Source organism: Salarias fasciatus, chromosome 13 (genome assembly GCF_902148845.1).
Source record: "Salarias fasciatus chromosome 13, fSalaFa1.1, whole genome shotgun sequence".
Classification (NCBI taxonomy): Eukaryota; Metazoa; Chordata; class Actinopteri; order Blenniiformes; family Blenniidae; genus Salarias; species Salarias fasciatus.
Window position 1 is genome coordinate 4872328 of NC_043757.1, and position 20798 is coordinate 4893125.

The 20798-nt window shown below is 44.9% G+C and overlaps 2 protein-coding genes across 4 annotated transcripts in view; both read left to right on the forward strand.

The window, feature by feature from the left end:
• The window catches only part of ehbp1 (EH domain binding protein 1), a 186653-nt gene extending 179704 nt beyond the window's left edge, over positions 1–6949 (forward strand). For all 3 annotated transcript variants that reach the window (XM_030107356.1, XM_030107357.1, XM_030107358.1), the window contains 2 exons: positions 5943–6057; positions 6310–6949. In XM_030107356.1, coding sequence (XP_029963216.1) covers positions 5943–6057; positions 6310–6400 — 206 coding nt within the window. In that variant the 3' untranslated portion in view covers positions 6401–6949. The remainder of the gene's footprint in view (positions 1–5942; positions 6058–6309) is intronic.
• Positions 6950–10963: 4014 nt separating this feature from the next.
• Positions 10964–16616, forward strand: otx1 (orthodenticle homeobox 1). Its single transcript, XM_030107359.1, has 4 exons — positions 10964–11269; positions 13219–13408; positions 13825–13976; positions 14887–16616. The coding sequence occupies exons 2-4, from the start codon at positions 13312–13314 to the stop codon at positions 15634–15636; spliced, it is 999 nt and encodes a 332-aa protein (XP_029963219.1). The 5' UTR covers positions 10964–11269; positions 13219–13311; the 3' UTR covers positions 15637–16616.
• Positions 16617–20798: the final 4182 nt, after the last annotated feature.

Sequence of the window (20798 nt, forward strand, 5' to 3'; positions counted from 1 at the left end):
GGCCATTCACAGAGAATATTTTTCAATATCCAGATTACTGCAGGCGCTGCGTCGGGTTCCGTCTGGACCTGGAGTGTGTCGGACCTGGGTTTGAATCCCAGCTACAGCTGGGAGGACAGCCATCAGAAAAACTCACCAAGTCCACAATGTAGCTTGATAACTTACTACTTTTTAATGATTGAGCATTGGAGTGTTTGTCCAGTTCAACAAGTAAAATGTTAATGAGGCTCATTGAGTGTTATCTCTGCTGATAAGTGCAGCTCATCACAGCTGCTTTGAGTTGCCTCTTCTTCTTTAGAACGAGGAGACTTTGAATTAAAATGTGTCTTCATGGAGCCTGTTAATCATCAGAATATCGTCTTTAAAATGACACAAACATGCGGCGTCATGTAAGCCAAGAGACGGAGATTATAAGTGAAGCTTTTTGGCCCCGCCTGTGTTCAGGCTGCAGCCCGGAGGAGGGAGAGCGACGGAGAAGGGGAGAAAAGCTATGACTCAGGATGTTTTATTCTGCATTTGTGCCGCTGACGTGAGCTTCTGGACACATGAGAGCGAGGATGAGAGGAGGAGAGGAAGAAAGACGAGGGGCTTTGAGGTGGAAAGAGGAGGCAGGAGGAGAGAAATCAACTTTGAAGCTGATATTCAGCTAAAGGACAAATTCCTCTAAACTCCCCTCTGAGGGTTTTTTTTTTTTTTTTTTAACGTGGTAGAAGATCCAAACTATCCTTTTTGTGCAGTCTGTGGTTTTTTTTTTTTTTTTTCCTTTTGAGTGCAGTGATAAAAACACACATTGTGAGGACGTAAAAGTCAGAGTGAAGGTGAGGAGAGAGAAGGTATCGATTACAGAGCTGGATGAAGCTGGAGGAAGCGGCCGCCATGCAGCGTTTTTTAATTTAAGGAATTAAACATCACACAAATATCAGTTCACTTCATAACAACAAGGCCCCACAGTGGAGAAGTGCATCCAGTCTGTGTTTGGTTTGCATGTTCTCCCTGTGCTTTTGAGTTTTCTGTTTTACTTCCATAGTCCAAAAATAGGTTTCAGCCTGTTAATTCTATCTAACTCTTATAATTCGTTCACATCTCATGACCGTTTTTTGTTAAATTTGAAATATTGTGTTCTATTCCTTCGATGGAGTGCTGACTGAAAACTGACTGAATCCTCTTTGGATTCAGTCACTCGTGTTTCCGAATTTATTAATTTGTTGAATTTTCATATTTTCTCGAATTTATATTATTCAATCTAAAAAATTTAAAACATTTTTTTAAATACAGAATTAAAAAAAAAGTCACGTAATTCCACTGAATATTTTTCCTAAAATCTACTTTTTTTTCTAAAATGAATTCCAGTTTTCAGCACGATGTTCTTGATCAGGACTTTTTTTGTTAGAGATTTAAACGTTGCTATATTTGTCACTGACCTGAAAAAATGTTTGATATAAATCAGAATATTCAGTCAGCTTCATGAATACTGACATAGATTTTAGTATTTCACCTCTGTACACCTCTACAGTGGAATTTTATGAACTTAATAAGCTTGGCATCAGTTTCAATGTAGTGTGAGAATTCTAACGTCTTCATTCTAAAAAAACAAAATAAAAGGAATTGAATAATTACATGTAATTTCAGGTTTTAATAATTAATGATGAATCATTTGCGGTCGTCTTCACTTCCTGGTTTCTGCCTGCATCTTCAGACAGAAAGTGATGAGAGGAAGAAAGCAAACATTCACATGTTCACATAAGTTCATGGTGTTTTTAATTCTTCAAAGATTAAGTTTGGAAATACAAAACCAATTAAAACCGATTTATAAAAAGCTTTAAACTTTCAGTGTTAAAGAATATTAAATATGTCCAATATACAATAAGTGATAATGGATTATATAAATGAAATTAATAACATCTTTACAGAAAATGTACAATAATTGAAATAATTAGCATTAAAAAATTGACATTAAAACTCTTATCTAAAACAGTTTGATAGAGATCGAAACACAGAACATACAACTTAACAAAAACAGAATCTTTTTCTAAATCCAGACTTATCCAAACTTAAACCGTGCTTTATTCTTTGATTTCCGACTCGTCTCGGTTCCGTTTTCACGTTTCCTGGACAGAATGAAACGTTCCAGTTTGGATGAGACGGATTCAAACTGCTGCGTCGTGTTCAGCCTGGAATCAAACCGTCGTGGCTCAGGTTGTCGCCGGAGCCGCGGGGGGAGCGGTCGGGGGACGAGCGCAGACTTTGAGGCCGCAGATGAGGCTGTTTACGAGCGTGCCCGACGATAACCGGCTCCGTGTAGCGTCTTGGTGTGATGCCAGGCGGGAAAATGCCATCTGTATGCCACACTCTCATCTCCCTGCCACAAAAATTGATCCACTATGCCCTCTTTATCTGCTTACCCATTCACACCTGTGTGTGTCTCCACACACACACTCAGTCTTGGCTTCCTTCAGGTGTGTGTGTGTGTGTGTGTGTGTGTGTGTGTGTGTGTGTGTGTGTGTGTGTGTGTGTGTGTGTGCATGTTTTAAAGTGGACGCCCTCTCGCCATCTAAAAGGGATTTATGCATAGCCGGGTCCCCGAGTTTTTCCTGTTACGGTTTGATATGATAAGCTTTTTTATATGTTTAAAATCAATATGTAATCCTATGCAGGAGCTTATCCCTCTCCACACCCCGACACACACACACACACACTCAGACACACACACACACACGCACACATCATTTGTAAATCTATTTGGGCTTTGTAACACATCGGGGCGGCGTGCGACAGACCCTGATTGATTAGGTGCTCCGACGGAGTCCCGTCACATGGGCAACTTTTGATGATGTCGCCGACTCTTTTCAGGGCGACGAGTTGACTGCAACCGCCGATAACGAGCGTCTGCGCTCGCGACTGGTGGAAACCCAGTTTCAGGGAATTTGTCGGTGTTTTTATTTTTAATTCACGGTGAATGAAACGAGGCTGACGTCCCTTCATACATCCCTCGAGGTCTCCTGCTGCAACAAGTTTGTGTTTTTTTCAGGCAGCATGCTGCTGATCGGCACCATGCAGATGCTGGAAAAGCGCCTCTGTTGCGTTGGACATCAAGACCACTGGTTGGTCCAGTTAGTGGGTGGATTATTGCTGTAGGAAACACGGTGAGGGCCCGCTGGGACTGGTCCGAATGTCTCCGGGCCTGCAGCTCTTCTGGACTCCTCCTGGTCTGTGGTGGTCTTCATGTGGTCCGAGGGAGAAAACGCTTTCAGTCAGAAACCACTGCGGGCCATCAGGGCCGTGAGCAGGACGAGAGAGCGAGGGTCGAGCGAGGTCTTCGGACCCACAGCTGATCCGATCCAGCGTCCAGGTTCTCACGGTGAGGAGGACTCGCCTCAGAGGAGACGAGAGCAGCTGCAGGTGACGAGCATCGATCATCTGAAGATTTCAGCTTCAATTTATGGTCGGAGCTGTGGGAGGAGGAGGAGGAGGAGGAGGAGGAGGAGGAGGAGGAGGAGGAGGAGATCTGAGAGGACGAGAGACTGAAGACTTCATAGAGAGAAGAGTTTGAGGAGAAATTTAGATCTCTGTTGTCCCCATCCCTCCCCAGCTCTCTCTTCTTCATCACCCCCCTCCTCCTCCTTTGTCCGAGCCTTCCTCTTCCCTCTTTCTGAGGCCTTGTTGCTCAGAGAGATGAGATGAAGATGAAGGATGGAAGTTTTGTGCGTTTCTCCTCTGGCGGCGCGGCGCTGCTTGACGTGACGTCGGCGTCGGAGAGACAGACGGAGACTCGCAGGACGCTGCTCTCGCCTTTGAGAGAGCGAAGCCTTGGACCGGTTTGCTCTCTTGAATAAATTTTGAGCTGGGGGAGGGAGGTGGGAGGGGCGGGGGGGGGCAGGGGGGGTTCATGGGGATTTGAACCAGCGCATTCTTGTGTGCCTTGTGCAGACTCACATGGTTACCGTTGGCGTGCACGGCGAGGGTTATCTGAATACACACCCACCATGTGAGTTGTACACACTCCTCTTAAGTCCTTAACCCCTCTCTCTCTCTCCTGTGGGGGGCGGGGCTTGGGGTGGGGGTGGGGTGGGGTGGGGGGGGGGCTCGGAGTGGCTGCAGGGTGTTTTGTTTGTTCCTGCGTCTCTGGTTACCCAGCCTGCCCCACTCCGGTGTCGCCTGGTCACGTCTCTCATCGGCTGTTTTTATTGTTTACCTTCCTAATGAGGGGGGCGGGACTCTGCCACATGTGATTGACAGCAGCAGCACCCCCGCCCCCTTCCCCACACACTCTCTCACACACACACACACACACACACCCGCCTCCCCCGCTCTCCCCCGGTTCAACCAGCACTTTGGCTTCTTGGCTGAGAGGAGCTGTGGAGGAGCAGGAGGAGGCCCGGCCTCGGCAGCACGGCATTGTGGGAAAGCGATGGCGGACACACACATTCCTGGCTCACAATTATCTCCAAAAAAAAGCCGACGATGACTCACGTGGTGACGCACACACACTCCTCGTCGGCGGCGGGTCTCCGGAACCTGAAGCGGCAGGTCGGGACGTATTTGTCCGTTTTGGAGAGTTTGTCGACGCCTCGGCACAAACTGAGGAGAGTAAATTTGCTTCTCGGGGAGAGAAGGAGCGGAAGAAAAGATCGCAGAGAGCCAAATATTGGGACTGTGTTCATTTCGCTCTGTGGTCGACTTCAAAGAGGCGAGCGGGGCCAATGAAGAGAGAGCAGACCTTTCAGGACAAACACACTGGGCCCAGCGTGACACACACACACACACACACACACACCGACTGCAGCAATTTGACTCAATGAGGAGGAGGAGGGTGGGGAAATATTTATTTTTAATAAAGCCACACTTATTTTGGGACTGACATTTTACAAGATCCCTTTTATTCTGGAATCGATAGACGGTTAAATATTGACGACAGAACTCGGCGGCTCGGTTCCTCCGCCGGACGAAGCGCTTCACACTTCTGAGACGACGGAGGGATTCCGTCCTCCGCGTCTCTGTGCTTAGCCGCAGGGCCGCGGCATCGGGAGTCGCGGTCTTTGTCGGGCGTTGGGGTGAGTTTTCGGGTGAGGGAGGGGGGGAGCGCTGAGGGAGCCGAGGGCGCCAGGCGGATATTTGAGCCCCGGGGGGGAGCGAGCGCTCTCCTGTGGGCAGCCCCCCTCCTCCGGGGAGCGGCTGAGGGGATTTGGATCAGGGTCCCACCTGGACCCTGCGGGGCCCCGTGGGGCCGCTTCCTGCTCAGAGCCCGGAGCCCAGAGAGGGAGAGTCGGGGGCTCACCTGCTTGTTTGTTTGTTTCAGGAAGGGTTGACATTCACCTCTCTTTTAAAGTAGAAGTTTTATTGAAACTATAAAAACCAGTCAGAGAGGATTTTTCAGTCCTGAATAAAGTTTAAAGTGAATTAAAAACTTTAAAATCACAGCGAGAACTTCCTGAACTGGAGGAATCCGTCACTCTGCATTGAGAACGAGGAGAGGCTGCTGGGAGGGAAACGTCTTCCTGTATCAGTGTGTTCATCGCCGAGCGGCAGGTTCACATGACCGGGGTGTTTACCGAGGTCAACACATCAGCACTGCACACACACACACACACACACACACACACACCCTCACAGAGCGTGTTTGCACAGCGCTCTGGACTCCATCACATGTTCATGAGAGGATGAGGAGTCATGTTGAATCTCCACATCTTCCTCATCATCATCATCATTCAGAAGATGCAGAACTTTATCGAGCCGACTCAGAGTTCCTGCTTCAGGATGCAGGTTTTTTTTCTTTCTTTCTTTTTTTTTTTCTAAAAGTTAAAAGAGTCCTGCAGGGTTTTGGTCCTGAGGGTGTCCCGGTCTCACTTAGGGTTTCTTGTGTGTGTGTGTGTGTGTGTGTGTGTGTGTGTGTGTGTGTGTGTGTGTGTGTGTGTGTGTGTGTGTGTGTGTGTGTATGTTTGCAGACTGGCAGAAGACCGAAGCCCAGAAGAGACGCGAGCAGCTGCTGCTGGATGAGCTGGTCATACTGGTCAACAAACGAGACGCTCTGGTCCGAGACCTGGACGCCCAGGAGAAAGAGTGAGTTCAACCCCTGGTCCGGGCGCAGGTGGAGAACCGGGGGGCAGTCCAGCTGCAGGGGGGGGGGCAGTCCAGCTATAGCAGGGTCTTTCTGGCCGCGGGGGGGGGGGGTCTGTTGAGGCAGGTGAGGGATGATGGCTGTGCTGCTGCGTCGGGCTCCTCCACAGGTGGCACCAACTGTTACCTGCTTCCTCCTCTGCCTCTCCCCTTCCTGCCCCGCCTCCTCTGACCTTTTGACCTTTGTGCCGGCAGGGCCGAGGAGGAGGACGAGCACCTGGAGCGGACGCTGGAGCAGAACAAAGGCAAGATGGCCAAGAAAGAGGAGAAGTGTGTCCTCCAGTGATTGTCAGAGAAGCACTGCAAATGTAGCCGATCAAAGAAATGTATCCTCGTCGATATCGGTTGTGTTCCGGCATCTTTCCGCCGCGGAGACTTCAGCTTTCTACAGACTGAGACGGTCCCGCCTCTCCTTAACGTTTCATTTCACCTGGACTCTGCTTTGCTTTCATCCTGAACGGTACCTGTATGTAATATAAATAAAGAGAGGCGAGACGCCGAGACGCCGTCGTGTTTGGATGTAACCACGCTGCAGCACAAAAAAAAACAAAAAAGAAAGGAAAGAAAAGAAAGAAAAGTGGGTTTAGTGAGTTTTTCTTCATTGTGATGAGGAGCTCCAGGAATTTTTTTAAAGTTAAAAAAAAAGAAACTTCCATCATCAGTCTTTTTCCAGCTACTTCATTACTTGACTGTGTATCTTTTAATTAAAGTTTTTACTTGTAAAATATCTTAAAACTTGGGGAACGCGTTAAAGTTCATAAACTTGCATAAACTTTTCCTATTGCTTTTTTTTATTGTCTTGGCTTGAAAGCAGTTTACCAAAAGAAAAATTAAACTGATAATAATAATAATAACGATGATGATAATAATAAAACACTGTGTTGTATATTTTCCTCACTGCTCTGACCGACAGCTTCCAGCGTGCTTCTTTCTCTCCATGCAGTCAAAAACAACAAATATATATTATTTATTGCCGTTTCTTTGCTCCTGTAAGCTGCTTGTTCGTGCGTCTGGTCTCACCCTTCATGTTGCATTTTGGTTTGTATTTATTGTATTCACGAGCAGAATAAACGTTAAGCTCCCATCAGCATCTCCTTCTAGAGCTCCACATCTGGGGCAGCTGTTCTTTACTGTGTGAACATTTATCTGATTATTTATTCCAGTGTCATAACCGGAGTCTTCAGTAATAAAGTCCTTTATGGTTTCATACTCCACCGGGCTGCGTCTGCCTTTTTTTCCTTTCTTTTTCCTTTCTTTTTTTTTTTTTTTTAAACACAGATACATTTCAGAACTGCTTGAAATGCAAGTTTTTAATTGTTTTAATCATCTAAATGCAGATTTTTAATCCAATGCGATGCATTTTTTATCCTGGTAAGTAGGATTTTATCGTCTTTTTCTGCGTTTAGAATATTTGCGCGCACACACTTTAAAGTTTTCCATCCTTTCACATGATCCAAAGAAGATTTTTTTTTCTTCTTTTTTTTTATATTCCGTACTTCTTTTTTTTAACTTATTGAGATGCATGCCCGCCCTCGGCTGCAGCGCTCCACAGAAGTGTCTCCTCTCACTGCGGCCGCGTTTAGCTGCGCTTATTATTCCGCGCTCTCTTCAATTCCCCTGCGACCCGCGCGTGTTTATAAATTAAAATTGGCGTTTGTAGGGTTTTTTTTTTTTTTCCTCTCTTTTGTTTGAGGTCGGAGCTGAGCTGCTTCCTCTGAGGAAGATTAGAGAAATCACTTTGTACCGAGCAGGTGTTTTTCTCCGGGCCGCGCGCGCTGGAGACGGCGGGCAGAGCCGGAGAGGCTCCGCGGTCACCGGGAGGAGGGCAGGATGGAGGGATGGAGTGAGAGGGTTTAATGATCAACTCTGGAAAATAAAGATATTGATAATAAATGGGAGCTTTGGTGTGAAGCGGAGTGTCGGTGAGCTGGAGACGGACTGAACTCCGCTCCGTCCCTGCAGGCTGCCGCCCGTCCGACATTAAAGCCGGGAAATCGGTTGTGACAGCAGACGTCCGCCCCGGCCTTTCTAATACTTTCAAATTAATTTGCTGATTCGTTTCTTCTCTGCTTGGGACCGACTTTCACGCGCACGCTACGCTCTCCGCGTCCCCTCGAGGCGCTTTGTTTTACTTTGTATTAACGCGCGTTTATCGCGGGTGGCGAAGCCACAACGATGAAGGACAATTTAACTGTGTGAGAGAGTGTGTGCGCGCGCGCGTGTAAAATATTTAATATATTCACACTACCTATCACTCATATTTAAATTAAAACATATCTTATTAATTCTTTAAACATCCTCTGAGACATTTTAATTGATGAAGACTTTATGCGTAAAAGTCAACTTTGGCGCAAAAAGTCTTGATAATTAATAGTTTAGAATCCATTTACCTTGATTGGTGCAGGATCTTTGAAGTCATGATTTTAAAAACTCTTTTGAGCTTTAAATCTAATTTCAAACCCATTTTATTGGCGTGTATTTTTAAGGAATTGAAACGGTAGAAAGAAGCGTGTGAAGCGGCGCCTCCTTACCTCCGCAGCATCATCCGGCTCGCTTTAATGTTCCAGCTGAAGCAGGAGTGAAAAACATTTGGAGTCAGTTTCCCTGTTTTCACTGAATAAGAGCGAGTCGCTGCGTAAAAAAGCTGCCGCGGCTGCGGCTGCGGCTGCTGTGCAGCAGAGGATCCTCCAGCTGAATGGATTATCTCCTGAGCTTTGATGTCTCCTGGCCTGGCCTCACCTCTCAGGTGCTGCTGGGCGCCGCTCGGCCTCCGCCCGGCCGCCTCCGTCCTGAGGGAGCCCCGGCTTCTCTGCGTGCGGCGCCGGGGCTCCGACAACACTCTGTTTTATGCATCATCGTTTTAATAAGCACCGACAACATCCCCGCAGATCCCCGCTTCCAATCCTGCCGGCTGAAGGGACAAAACTTTTCCCCCTCCTCTCCTCGCCGCCTAATCCCAGGCTTTACCAGCTCAGCATTAAGAAAATTCAACTGCAATTTGGGATTAGACAAAATACTCTTATTACAAAAGGTTGGTGCAACTTGATAACTTGATACTTGTTCAGGGGTTTATCTCGGGGTCTTACTCACATCGAGAGAGGAAAAAAAAAAACAAGAAATGCAGGGAAATGTCAGAATAACCCGTCTCTTTTGTGTAGTGAGAGCCATATTTGTTGAATGGCCTTTTTGCATAATTTAACGGAGCCTCTGTGAGTGTGTGAGAGTGTGCGTGTGTGTGTGTGTTTGTGTGCAGAGAGGAGGAGTGCTGCTGTTTCTTTTTCTTTTTTTTTTATTTGTCGGCCCTCTGACTGCTCGGACTTCACGTGTGGAGGAAATAAAATAATAATTCAGAGCGTTTGACCTCCTATTTCAAATCAAACACATATCTTTAAAAAAAAACCCTGCCATGCTGTCCCTCACCTCACCGTCTCATTCATAACTGAGTCGTGCGTAAAAACAAGGGGAAGGCTCGCGCTGCCGTGCAGAAAGGTGCGTTTTTGGTGGTGCGTTCAGGTGCCTCTGCAGGCAGCATCACTGCAGGCCTCCACATAACATCACTTTGTTCCTCCTTCTCTCGCTCCGCCGACTATTGATGTCTAAGTTTCTCTGTCAAAGTGCTCTCATCGATGACTTTTAAGTCCTACTTTGATACCCCTCCTCCTCCTCTTCTTCCTCCTCTCACACACACACACACACACACACAATTGTAATTTCCATCCCTCCTCTCTCTCTCTCTCTCTCTCTCTCTCTCTCTCTCTCTCTCTCTCTTTTACAAAAGTTGTTTTTGCAGAGATCCACAAAGAGAAGCTGCTGCTGCTGCATCCAGGCCAACGCGGTTAAAATATAAGTATACTGTTTGTTTTCGGGGTGTGATGGGTTAAATACATCAACACAGCGCTGCTTTTAATGTAGATTTCCCTCCTTCTTCTGCTTCTTTTTCTCCGCAGTGAGTTTGAGGTCTATCCCTATTAAACTTTACGTCAACCATCCTCAAATGTAATTCTAAATGGGGATTAAACCTCATTAATATTCATGAGATTGGTGTGTGTGTGTGTGGAGAGAGAGAGAGCGGGGGGAGAGGGGTGCATGGTATCACAATAAAAAAAAATCAAATGGATAAATTTAACTTCTTTCTTCCTTTTTTCTTCATCTTGCTCACTTTTCGGATTAAATAAAAACAGAGCGTGTAAATAAAAAAATGAAATCGACTTCACGGCCTTTTCGAAAATATACTATTAAATCATAAAACAATGCAAAGCTGCTTTTAAGTCTTCACAAAAACGACTTGTCTTGATTTTAAATAACATTTCACTTCATTTGAAACAGCTGTATTTGGTGTTTTGTGGCTGTAAGGAAAACATTTATTAAGATTTTGATTTAGAATCCAAGGAACGGATTTAGATTGGAGCAGAAAACGCAGCCTGGATTGAGGAAAAGTCCACAAATCCTGTTCTCAACAGGACGTATCCAACCTAAAGACACTCCGTGTGTGTTTTCTGTTGAAACCCTGCGTGCAGATTGTGAAATAAAAAGCTTGTTTTCCTGAGAATGTTCGGCAGAGCGCAGCTTTCTGCTGCAGGCCTGCGAAACATTTCCATCTTTTTAAAAAAGCGCTCTGAGGTCCGTCTGCTGTCCGGACCGGGCGAGAGGAGGAGGGGGGGGCAGCGCGGGGGGGGGGGGAGGTGGAGGGGTGGAGGGCTCTCCCCGCCGCCTCTCCGCCGCCCGTTGGTCGCGCGCTCCGTCCGTCAGGCCGCCGCGCGCTCGGATTGGCTGCGGGAGGCGGATCCCGCAGGTGATCCTCCGCTCATAGAGGCGCGGGGCGGAGAGAAGTGATCAATCTCCATCCGTCTCCATTAGAAATCACCTTAACACTCTGACAGACAGCGACAAGCCCCCGAAAGCAAATGAGTTTGATTTATTTGGCCGTAAAGTCGTCGGGACCCGCACGGAGGACGTGTGTCCAGGCTGCGCTCTGTTCCTGCGGGATGCGGCTCGCGGTGCGCGCGCTGCTGTGTTTGTGAGCCGGTCTGCGGCTGCTCCACTTTCTGCCCCGCGACACTTCCTTCCTCCTGCTGGATAATTTTACTCGCGTGTTGTGGTCCGACGGCCCGGGGAGAAGGAAGGAGGAGGAAAAAACCAACCCAAACAAAACAAGGTAAAAAAAAAAAAAAAAAAAGAAAGAAAGAAAAAGTTTCTCCACTTTTCTCGCGCTTTTAGTTGTTTTTCACCTTTTACGCAAACCGACTGAAGAAAGCGTCAACTTCTTTTTCTTTTAAAACTCTTCCTTCTTAACATGTGTCCGCGCGACGTTTCAATTTTCGCCCGTGCACGTTTTGTGAAGCACTTTTCTTTTTCTTTTTTTTCAATTAATACGCAGTGTGAAGGACTTCATCTTGAAGCGGATAAATTAAGTCAACTTCCTCAAGAGGAGATAATTTTCATATTTCTATTCCAAAACTCCTTCCTGAGTTTTTTTTTTCTTAATATTATTATTTTCCTGGAGAGCGATTGTCCATTAAAGCGTTTGAAGCAGTGAGGAGATAATTGGAGAGGCGTGTTTTGGTTTTTGTTAATTTCTTGTGCTGATAAGAGCCCTTCTCTCCCCGGAGGTCTCATCTAAATTCTAATTGAGTTCATTTGCACTGAGATCTGCTGCTTTCAGTCCGGCCTGGCCGAGCTGCAAACGCGCTTTCCATTTTCTTTTCCCTCTTTTTTTCCACTCTCAGATATAAAGCGAGCCTCTGGAATACACAGATTCTTTGCTCAGTTGTTAAAATAATCTCTCTAATTTAATTCACACTCCTCAAACTTCCCGCAGAGAGGAGGTGAAAATCAAACTGACAAAATTCACCTCGTTCTCTGGGTTTAAATGCAAATTCCTGTCACCTTTAAGGAGCTGCTGAATATTTACATACACTTGTGTTACTTTCCTGCAGTTTAGTGCTTTAAATAGAAGAAAGAGCTGGAATGCTGAGCTGGAGCTGAAGTTCTGAAACTGAAATCTAATGTCACAATTTAACATTTGAAGAGAAAAAAATAAAGACATAGGGAGCTTTTAATATGTGCATCGTGTTAGGAGGGTTCAGATAAAGTGAAGAAGAGATTATTAAAAAAAAAGAGCAACATCTCAGAAAGGAGTCCTGAGTTGCTGCGTTTTTAATTTTCGAGATTTAAATTAGAGCCAAAAAGATACAATTTAAAACGCAGATTCACTTTTTCAGTAAAATACTGTCATCAACTGTGATTTATTTCTTTTTAATACTCGAGATGTTCAAACCAGAGTTATGATCCACCTCTTCTAATGTGTGTGTGACAGAAAGTGCAGGCCTACACACACACACACACACACTCACACTCACACACACATGCAGAGACTCATTTTACGCACGCCACTTTCCTCTTATCCATTAAATTCACACCAGACTTGCACTTAATTGGGTTGTAATTGTGAATTATTTACTCAGTTTTAACAGATCATATTGGTTTTGTTGCAGCAGATTTTTTTACATTTTTGGATTTCATTTTTTAAACTAACCTAAAAAAGGTCAAATGCGTAAAACCTTTAATGTTTTATGAGAGTAAATCTCACCCTGTGTGTAAAAATGTGGTAATTAATGGAAACAAGCAATATGCAGAAAAAAGTGGGAAACACAATTTGCGGTGTGTTCTGAAATCCAAAGCAACACATTTATTGACATTTGCGCCACTTTTCCTCTTTCTATGCGTAAAAGTTATTTCTAAACTTTAACTTCCAGATTTAAAAGTATGAAGACACTCAGCACTTAAAGGTGACATTTTTTTAATTCAACATGATTTTTTTCTCTGTAGGTGATTTAAAGGTTCTGTTTTGTTTAACCTGCGTTATTCCGGGCTGCCATTAAAAATGATCGCAGTGTGAATTCTTTAGAACTTCCTGGACTAGTTTATCTGTGTGTTCTGTCTTCAGTGTTGCAGTTTATTAATGAATAATAATAATGAAACAGAATTAGTTCAGAAATCGTTCATCTCATCGCTTTATTACAGTTAATAAACGTGTGATGACAGATCTTCCTGCACGTTTTGCTGTAACGGTGCGTGTGTGTGTGTGTCCGTGCTGCGGTGCAGTGTGCTGGATCGGCCCCCTGTCCCGTCAAGCTGCAGCATCGGGGGAAACCGAACCACTGGCCTGAGCTGGGTGGAGCAGTGACCGCCTGTAGCATGATGTCCTACCTCAAACAGCCCCCCTACGGCGTCAACGGCCTGGGACTGAGCGGGGCTGCCATGGACCTGCTGCACCCCTCTGTGGGCTACCCGGGTACACACACACACACACACACACACACACACACACACACACACACACACACACACACACACACACACACACACACACACACACACACACACACCCTGAATGATTCATGCACCTGAACCCAGTCTGAACCGGTGAGCTCCACTTAAAGTGCAGCTTCTCCAAAAATAACCTCTGATCACTGGAATATTTCTTCATGTAAATTAAAATTGGCATCGTTGAAATAGAGTCAGTAAATAAGAAATGGTGCAAATAAACACAATTTTGTAAATAATTGTATATTTTAAACTATTTCAGTAGTATTACTTAAACTTTTTTTTTTTAATTCAAAAAAAGTTTTATTAACTCCTGGGCATTTAATCAGACTTAGCCCCAGTCCGGTGTGTGTATTGAGTGTGTGTGGTGTGTTTCCCCCCCAGCGACCCCCCGGAAGCAGCGGAGGGAGCGGACCACCTTCACCCGCTCGCAGCTCGACGTGCTGGAGGCGCTGTTCGCCAAAACCCGCTACCCGGACATCTTCATGCGCGAGGAGGTGGCGCTGAAAATCAACCTGCCGGAGTCCAGAGTGCAGGTAACCCGGAGAGAAGACATGAAGCCGTGAATTCACCTCGATTGAGGGACTATATTTCTCAGGACGACGCACGCTCCTCCAGGCGTCATATCCCTGCGCCGCTGGCGTCAGGCCTGCTGTAAGCCCTCAGAGAGCCACTGTAGTAAACATTTATAAGCTGGATTCAGATTAATATTAAATATGTCCGGGCTGGGAAAGAAACTGTCAGGTTTTGTTAACAATTATAGAAAATCTGCTTGTTTAAGTTAATAATTCTACTTTATTCCATCTCTGCACAATTTAATTTACAGTTTGGGGGTAAATTCTTTAATCATCAGTTTATACAGAACATGAACCTTTTAGTTATAAATTTTCTGAATGATGTGTTTTAAATATGGGTAAATATGGTGAGAACCTGTTATAAATGAATAATAACAATACAACGTTTTAAAGTTTTGTCAGATTTGATTAATTTTTTAAACACCACTGACACCCGTTTGATTTGAAACAGGAGAGCTGGTCTGGATTAACCCTGCGAATGCTCCACAGAGTCTCTCTGCTGTTCGACAGTGTTGAACAAATACAGTTCTTGAAAGGCATGAGGGGAAAACCAAGGCCGGCCTCTCCGTCTCTCACAATTTGAGTTATTTTCAGAATGTGTGTGTGAAACAAAACGCTCTACACGGCCCGACCCTCTCGGTGCTCTAGAGTTACCCCACTGTGTGGTGAAACCCAATAGCCTGTTATCTTAGAGCCGTCTACCAGCTATGAAATTGGACCTCTGGCTGGTCCGAGCCAAGGGGCCGCGGTGGAAATGAACCTTGATGGCTAATAACCCCCAATTTTCCTCCATAATGTACTCCCAGCATGGCGGAGGAGTCTTTCTCCGTTCTTCCTGGCTGACGGTGTGTGCCGCTGTGCTCTGCCTCAGGTGTGGTTCAAGAACCGGAGGGCCAAATGTCGCCAGCAGCAGCAGAGCGGCAGCAGCGCCAAAGCCCGGCCGCCCAAGAAGAAGTCGTCCCCGGCCCGGGAGAGCACCGGCTCGGAGAGCAGCGGCCAGTTCACGCCTCCCGCCGTCTCCAGCACCGGCTCGTCCTCGTCCTCGTCCTCCTCCACCAATCACACGGGCCCGGCGGCGCTCAGCAGCACCTCTACCTCCATCAGCACCGTCTCCTCCATCTGGAGCCCGGCCATCTCCCCCGGAAACGCCCCCGCCCCCGCCGTGGCGCCGCTGCCCGAGCCGGGGCCGCCGTCTAACGCCTCCTGCATGCAGCGCTCCATGTCGGGCTCGGCCGCCGCCGCCACCTCCTACCCCATGTCCTACAACCAGACGCCGGGCTACGGCCAGGGCTACCCGGCCCCGTCCGGCTCCTACTTCAGCGGCGTGGACTGCGGCTCCTACCTGGCCCCCATGCACTCCCATCACCACCCCCACCAGCTCAGCCCCATGACGGCCTCCTCCATGTCGGGCCACCCGCACCACCACATCAGCCAGTCGTCGGGCCACCACCACCACCACCACCACCACCAGGCCTACGGCGGCTCCGGCCTGGCCTTCAACTCCTCCGACTGCCTGGATTACAAAGAGCAGACTGCAGCCTCCTCGTGGAAGCTCAACTTTAACGCCACAGACTGCTTGGACTACAAAGACCAGGCCTCCTGGAGGTTCCAAGTCTTGTGATCAGGCTTTTTTTTTTTTGTTGTTGCCCTCCCTGCTCGCCTGCTCCCTCTTCTTTTGAGTCCCAGATTAGCTTATTGCTTGTTTTTAAAGACAAAAAGAGTTTATGAACCGTGAGATAGCAGCAGGAACGCTCAGCAATCGGACTTTGTTTTATTCTTCCTCCCCGTCCTCCTCTTCAAAAATGAAAATAATGAAAAAAAAAAGGAGAGAGAGAGAGAAACAGTGCTCGAGTCCTGCCCAGAGAAACCATCAGGAGCGTCGAAGAAAGGGTTTTAAAGTGGGATGATCTTTAACAGAACAGTTTTTCACAAAGAAGAAGAAGAAGAAGTCATTTCAAGCAAACTGCTCGGACCACCAGCTGTCTGGATGGGAGGAATACTTTCCCTCTGCTGCCACAGGAACTGCTGCAGCTCTTTACCTCCAACCCAATCAAATCCTGTATAGTTTTTATTTCTGAAATTTGTTATTTTAGGATGACAGAGATTTTTAGTCAGCGACGCTGAGGAGCTGAAATATGTAAATATGTATTTGGGTCAGTTACAGTGACCATGTTTAGTTGGTGTTTTTTTTTCTTGAATTTAAAATTGTTTATTACCACTTTGGGAGTTAAAAAAACAAGTAAAAAAAAAACTATGTAAATCTTTCCAAATATTCCAAAGAGAACAAAAATTGGCCATAAAGTTCAGCTTTTTATATACACTGTTTTACTCAGAAAAAAAAAAAATGTTTTGGCAATTTGAAATGTCTTGAAAATCTCTAAATCTAAAAGTATAGATGCAGAACTACTCTGGCGGCTGTCCAGGGGACATTTTGTTTTCCGAATATTATTATTCTAATTATTCTTCTTCTAGCCTCTACGTTTTGAACCCAGACCTCCTCTCTCGGGCATTGTCGTGACACTGGACATGTTTGAACCGCAGCACTTGGCTTGATATTGGAGTCAAAGCATTTTAAACACTGGAGAGGAAATGTGGATTTTTTTTTTTCCTTTTAGCTCCAAAAATGACAGTGAGATGTTGAATGTATCTTTTAAAGGCGACCACCCTTACATACATGTTCATCCAATAAAGATCCGTTAAGTCATACTTATTTCTGCACAGTGGATTGTGTCTCAGTCTGATTCCCAGCAGGGAGTCGCTCCTCTCTCTCATGTAGGCCACAGCAGCGAATCACCAACTCCTCACCGCCGCTTCCTCTCATTTTCAACTAGTCACACTTTTATTTAAAAGCTTGTTGATTTTGTTTCCCCCCCCCTCCTCCTCTAATTATAACGGGGGTAAATGCAAATTAGTGCGTAATTAAAACGAGCCGTGAACGCAACGCAGGGCCCGCATTTCCATTTTCGAGCGCAGCCGTTTAATCCTCTCTGTGTCTGCCTCAAATTGAAATACTAACGTCTTCTGCTTTGCTTCGGGGAGGCAAAGTGTCTTTTTTTTTAACTTCTGCGTTTAAAAAAAGAAAGGAGGAAGGAAAAAAAAAAAGACTCCCTAAAAAATATTGAGCCGGGAGACATTTGATCGAGGCGTAATTGAAAGCAGCGCTGTAATGGCGTGATAATTACTGCTGCGCGCCCTCAGCGCGTTTCTCCAAAATAACCCGCAGGAATTTCACCGCCTCTGATGCGGTAATTACGTAGGTGGGGCCAGGTTAGGGGGTCACATGTAAAGTGTGTGTGTGTGTGTGTGTGTGTGTGTGCGCGCGCGTGTGTGTGTTTGTTTAATGCGTTTCTGCTGGAGGGGATGATAGGAAGAGAGGGGAAGAGGAGGTGGAGGAGAAACCGCGTCAGTTCTCTGGCAAGGTTGTCGGTGGACGAGCCGTGAAGGCCGCACGGCGGAGCCGCGCGCACGACTCATGCAAATTAATTGCCCCAATAAAACACCGTCCTTGTGCAAAGAAATTACCCCCGAAATGAGCAGGTTGTGCACGCTTTCTCTCCTGCTTTTTTATTATTTTGAAGCTCAATTTTTCTATTTTCCACTCAGCGTCTGATTGCAGCTCAAGTGGCTTTTTTTTTTCTTTTTTTACTCCAGATGCCTTCATGTTTGAATTTGATCTGAAAACAGCTGAACAGTCTGAAAATACAGAGACCCTGCCTCGTATAGCTCCAGTTACCTTAACTGCAATTAGTTTGAAATTCAATTATTGTCTTTTTATATGTGGAAATGTAATAAGGAAATGTAGAAAAGCTTAAATTGCATGATGTAAACCTTCCCGTCGACATGTTGAATCTGTCACATTTAAAGTAGACAAAATAGGAAATATTCTGACTGCTGTCTCAGTTGTCTGTATACTGCGTAACAGTGTTAAATATTCCATTTTTTTACACGTTTGATCGTTAAGGTATGAAAATACCACCACGAAATACAAAACTTCGCTCGATTATTCAATCAGGAGTTTCCCTCTGGGATTAATAAGGTATTTATATTCTGTATTTTGGGAAAACGTGTGAAACCATTTTTTCTCATCATATGCGTAAAAGAAAAGTTTAAACGCCAACTCACTCTCACAGAAAAGCTTTTTTTTTTTTTTACTTCAACCCTGATTGTAACTTGAGTTCCCTGTGGTTATTTTATTGTTTTCCTTTCTGTTAAATCCTCCTCGTCCCTCGTGTCTCCAGTTGCATCTTTTCGAAGATCAGAACTCATGTTTCTGACTGAGTTAAAATAACATTAATTCAGGAAACACGGAAAACGTTTTCTTGTCGCAGTTACTTGTTATGGTCTTACTGTCAATTTACTTAAGATTTAATGTCTAATTTTCTCTCTTTAATTCAACTTTTGCCTGTTTTGTATGTATTGAGAAGGTTACAATAACAAATATTCATATAAAATACAGTAAAATATTTGCTCCTTCCAGTTTGTCCTATAACCAAATCTCTTCATCGGTTGAATATTAAAATTTAGTCTGATTAGAAAACAGTTTAAAAATATTTACATGGATAAAATCTTCATCCCTGGTCGAGGCTCCAGTTGCGTGTGTCGGTCATTCAGTTATATTTGATCTCAAGTCTTCAACTTGTTTTGTTTATATAATAGTGAACTTATATTCAGAAGCAAAATACTCTTAAACCATTTTATTTGACTTCAGGCTTGTCAGCTTGGAACGAGTTATTTTTGTGCAGTCTCTAATTCATTTAATTTTCCTCTGATTTAATGAAAAATATTGTTTGTTGCTCCAATTGACTGTATGATGACCACGATCCAATTAGATGTTTGAGAGTTATGTATAAAAAAAAGGCTGGAATATTTTCACCAAAGCAAATTGAGGTGCAGAAATCAACAGAGATGTCCTGTTTTCATCAAATCAGATGAATTCATGGATTCATTGTACTTTATAAATTAAAAAAATATATATCTTAATTGAAATGTATAAACTGTGTAAGATTTAAAGATCACGTCCAAAATGTCATTTTTTACTATCATGAAATGAAATCAGATGAAAGAGACTGAAGACACTTCAAATTGATCATTTTCATTTTTATTTTTGTGGATAACTGACTTGTTTTTTTGCGTTAACGACCTTTCGAAACATCTCTCTCGCTTCATTTTGAAGGTTTTTCCACGCAGATGAACATCTGGAGAGCTGGTCGTGTGATCCACTCGACAAGATGATCAAAAAAAAAAAATCAAGACGATCGATGAATGTCGCGGGTTTCTGTGGCTGCGGTATGATTCCCATGCAGCCCCTCTGTTGTTGTTTCTCTCCCTCTTTCTCTGTGTCCGTCTCTTTATGTAAATGAGTCCCGCAGCAGCTGAATAAATATCTGCTGACCGGGACATTAAACATGTTTGCGCCAAGACGCGCAAACAGCGCAGCGAGCGTCCAGCGACAGCGGAGGATTTGTTCGGATTTGCATCAAAACAAACATTTGCGCCCAATCTTGCGCGCTTGTTTAAGGAGTTTGTGGAGAGCCACAGGTCTGCGGGTCTCTGCTGAGGCAGCTGCTCACCTTCAAACACCCGATGAACACCCTTTCCCAGACAAAAGAAGAAGAAGAAGAAGAAGAAGAAGAAGAAGAAGAAAAAAGCCAGGAGATCCGTTATTAAGTGTTTCCTGCGCGCGCGTTCGCGCGCATGCGGAGCCGCGTGGAGACGTCTGTGTGCAGCCTCCAAGTCACAGGTTTTTGTCATTTAACAGCTGCTGATAGAAATCAAAGCAGAAAACACAAGGAGGCGGATTTTAATCTGATTTCTTGCTCTGGAAGAGGACAAAGAGCGGACAAAGCAGGGATTAAAATCCGGGATGAGAGAAGTTATGGCCTTCAGTTGAGCCAAACTTGAAGGCTGAAATCCTCCTGCGAAAAACTGCGCAAAGAGAAGAGGCACTGCGCAGAAAGAAAAAAAAAAATGCAATGACGTAAAAGCCTGTCTGTTCACAACCCAAAATTACGACTGAAGAAAAAAAAAAAACCGAAGGACACTAAGTGAATTTAAATTTTACGCATGGAAACTGTTCAGTCTCGTCAGTTTCCTGTGGATGTTTATCCAGCAAACATTTAAACTCAAAACATCCTCCAGAAAAGAAATCTGCAAACTCCTGCTTTACATTGCTTGAGCTGAAACAAATTGTTTTTACATACAGGAGCAAAATTAATAAGCAAAATGTTTTTAAAGGATAAAGAAAAACCAAACATAAATACTCAATGGTGAGAATTTGAGTTAATATCAAGAATTACATGTTACAAAAATAGTTTGTTCTTGCATCTTGTAGATTTATGTTAATGTTGATGCTTTATTATAAAAGTGACTTAAGTTTCTTTTAAGCCATTTTAAAAAGAAACCCTGAAACCCAGTGAAATGACCCAGAGACGATAAGCACTGCCTCTGTAAGCTGACAAATACAAGCACTGTGAGAAAAATAATTACAAGCCTTCCCCTCCACACAGAAAAACCCACTGTAAATATTTGTACATCCGTCCGCAGCGCTGCAGATTATCTCTCGTTTTTGTGTGGGATTTCAAGGTAAAAACAGAAGCAGAAACACACCGACGTTCAAACACTGAAAGTAGAGAAGCTCTCAAACGAGGAACGGCCCTCCTGTCAGAAAAAGGTTCAGGTGCGATCGAGTTATTGATATGATGGAATCAAATAGTTTCTGTCTTCCTTTAAGACGTGTTGAGTGCTTTATTTTAGGTAGACACAAGAGGAGGCGTTCTGAGGACA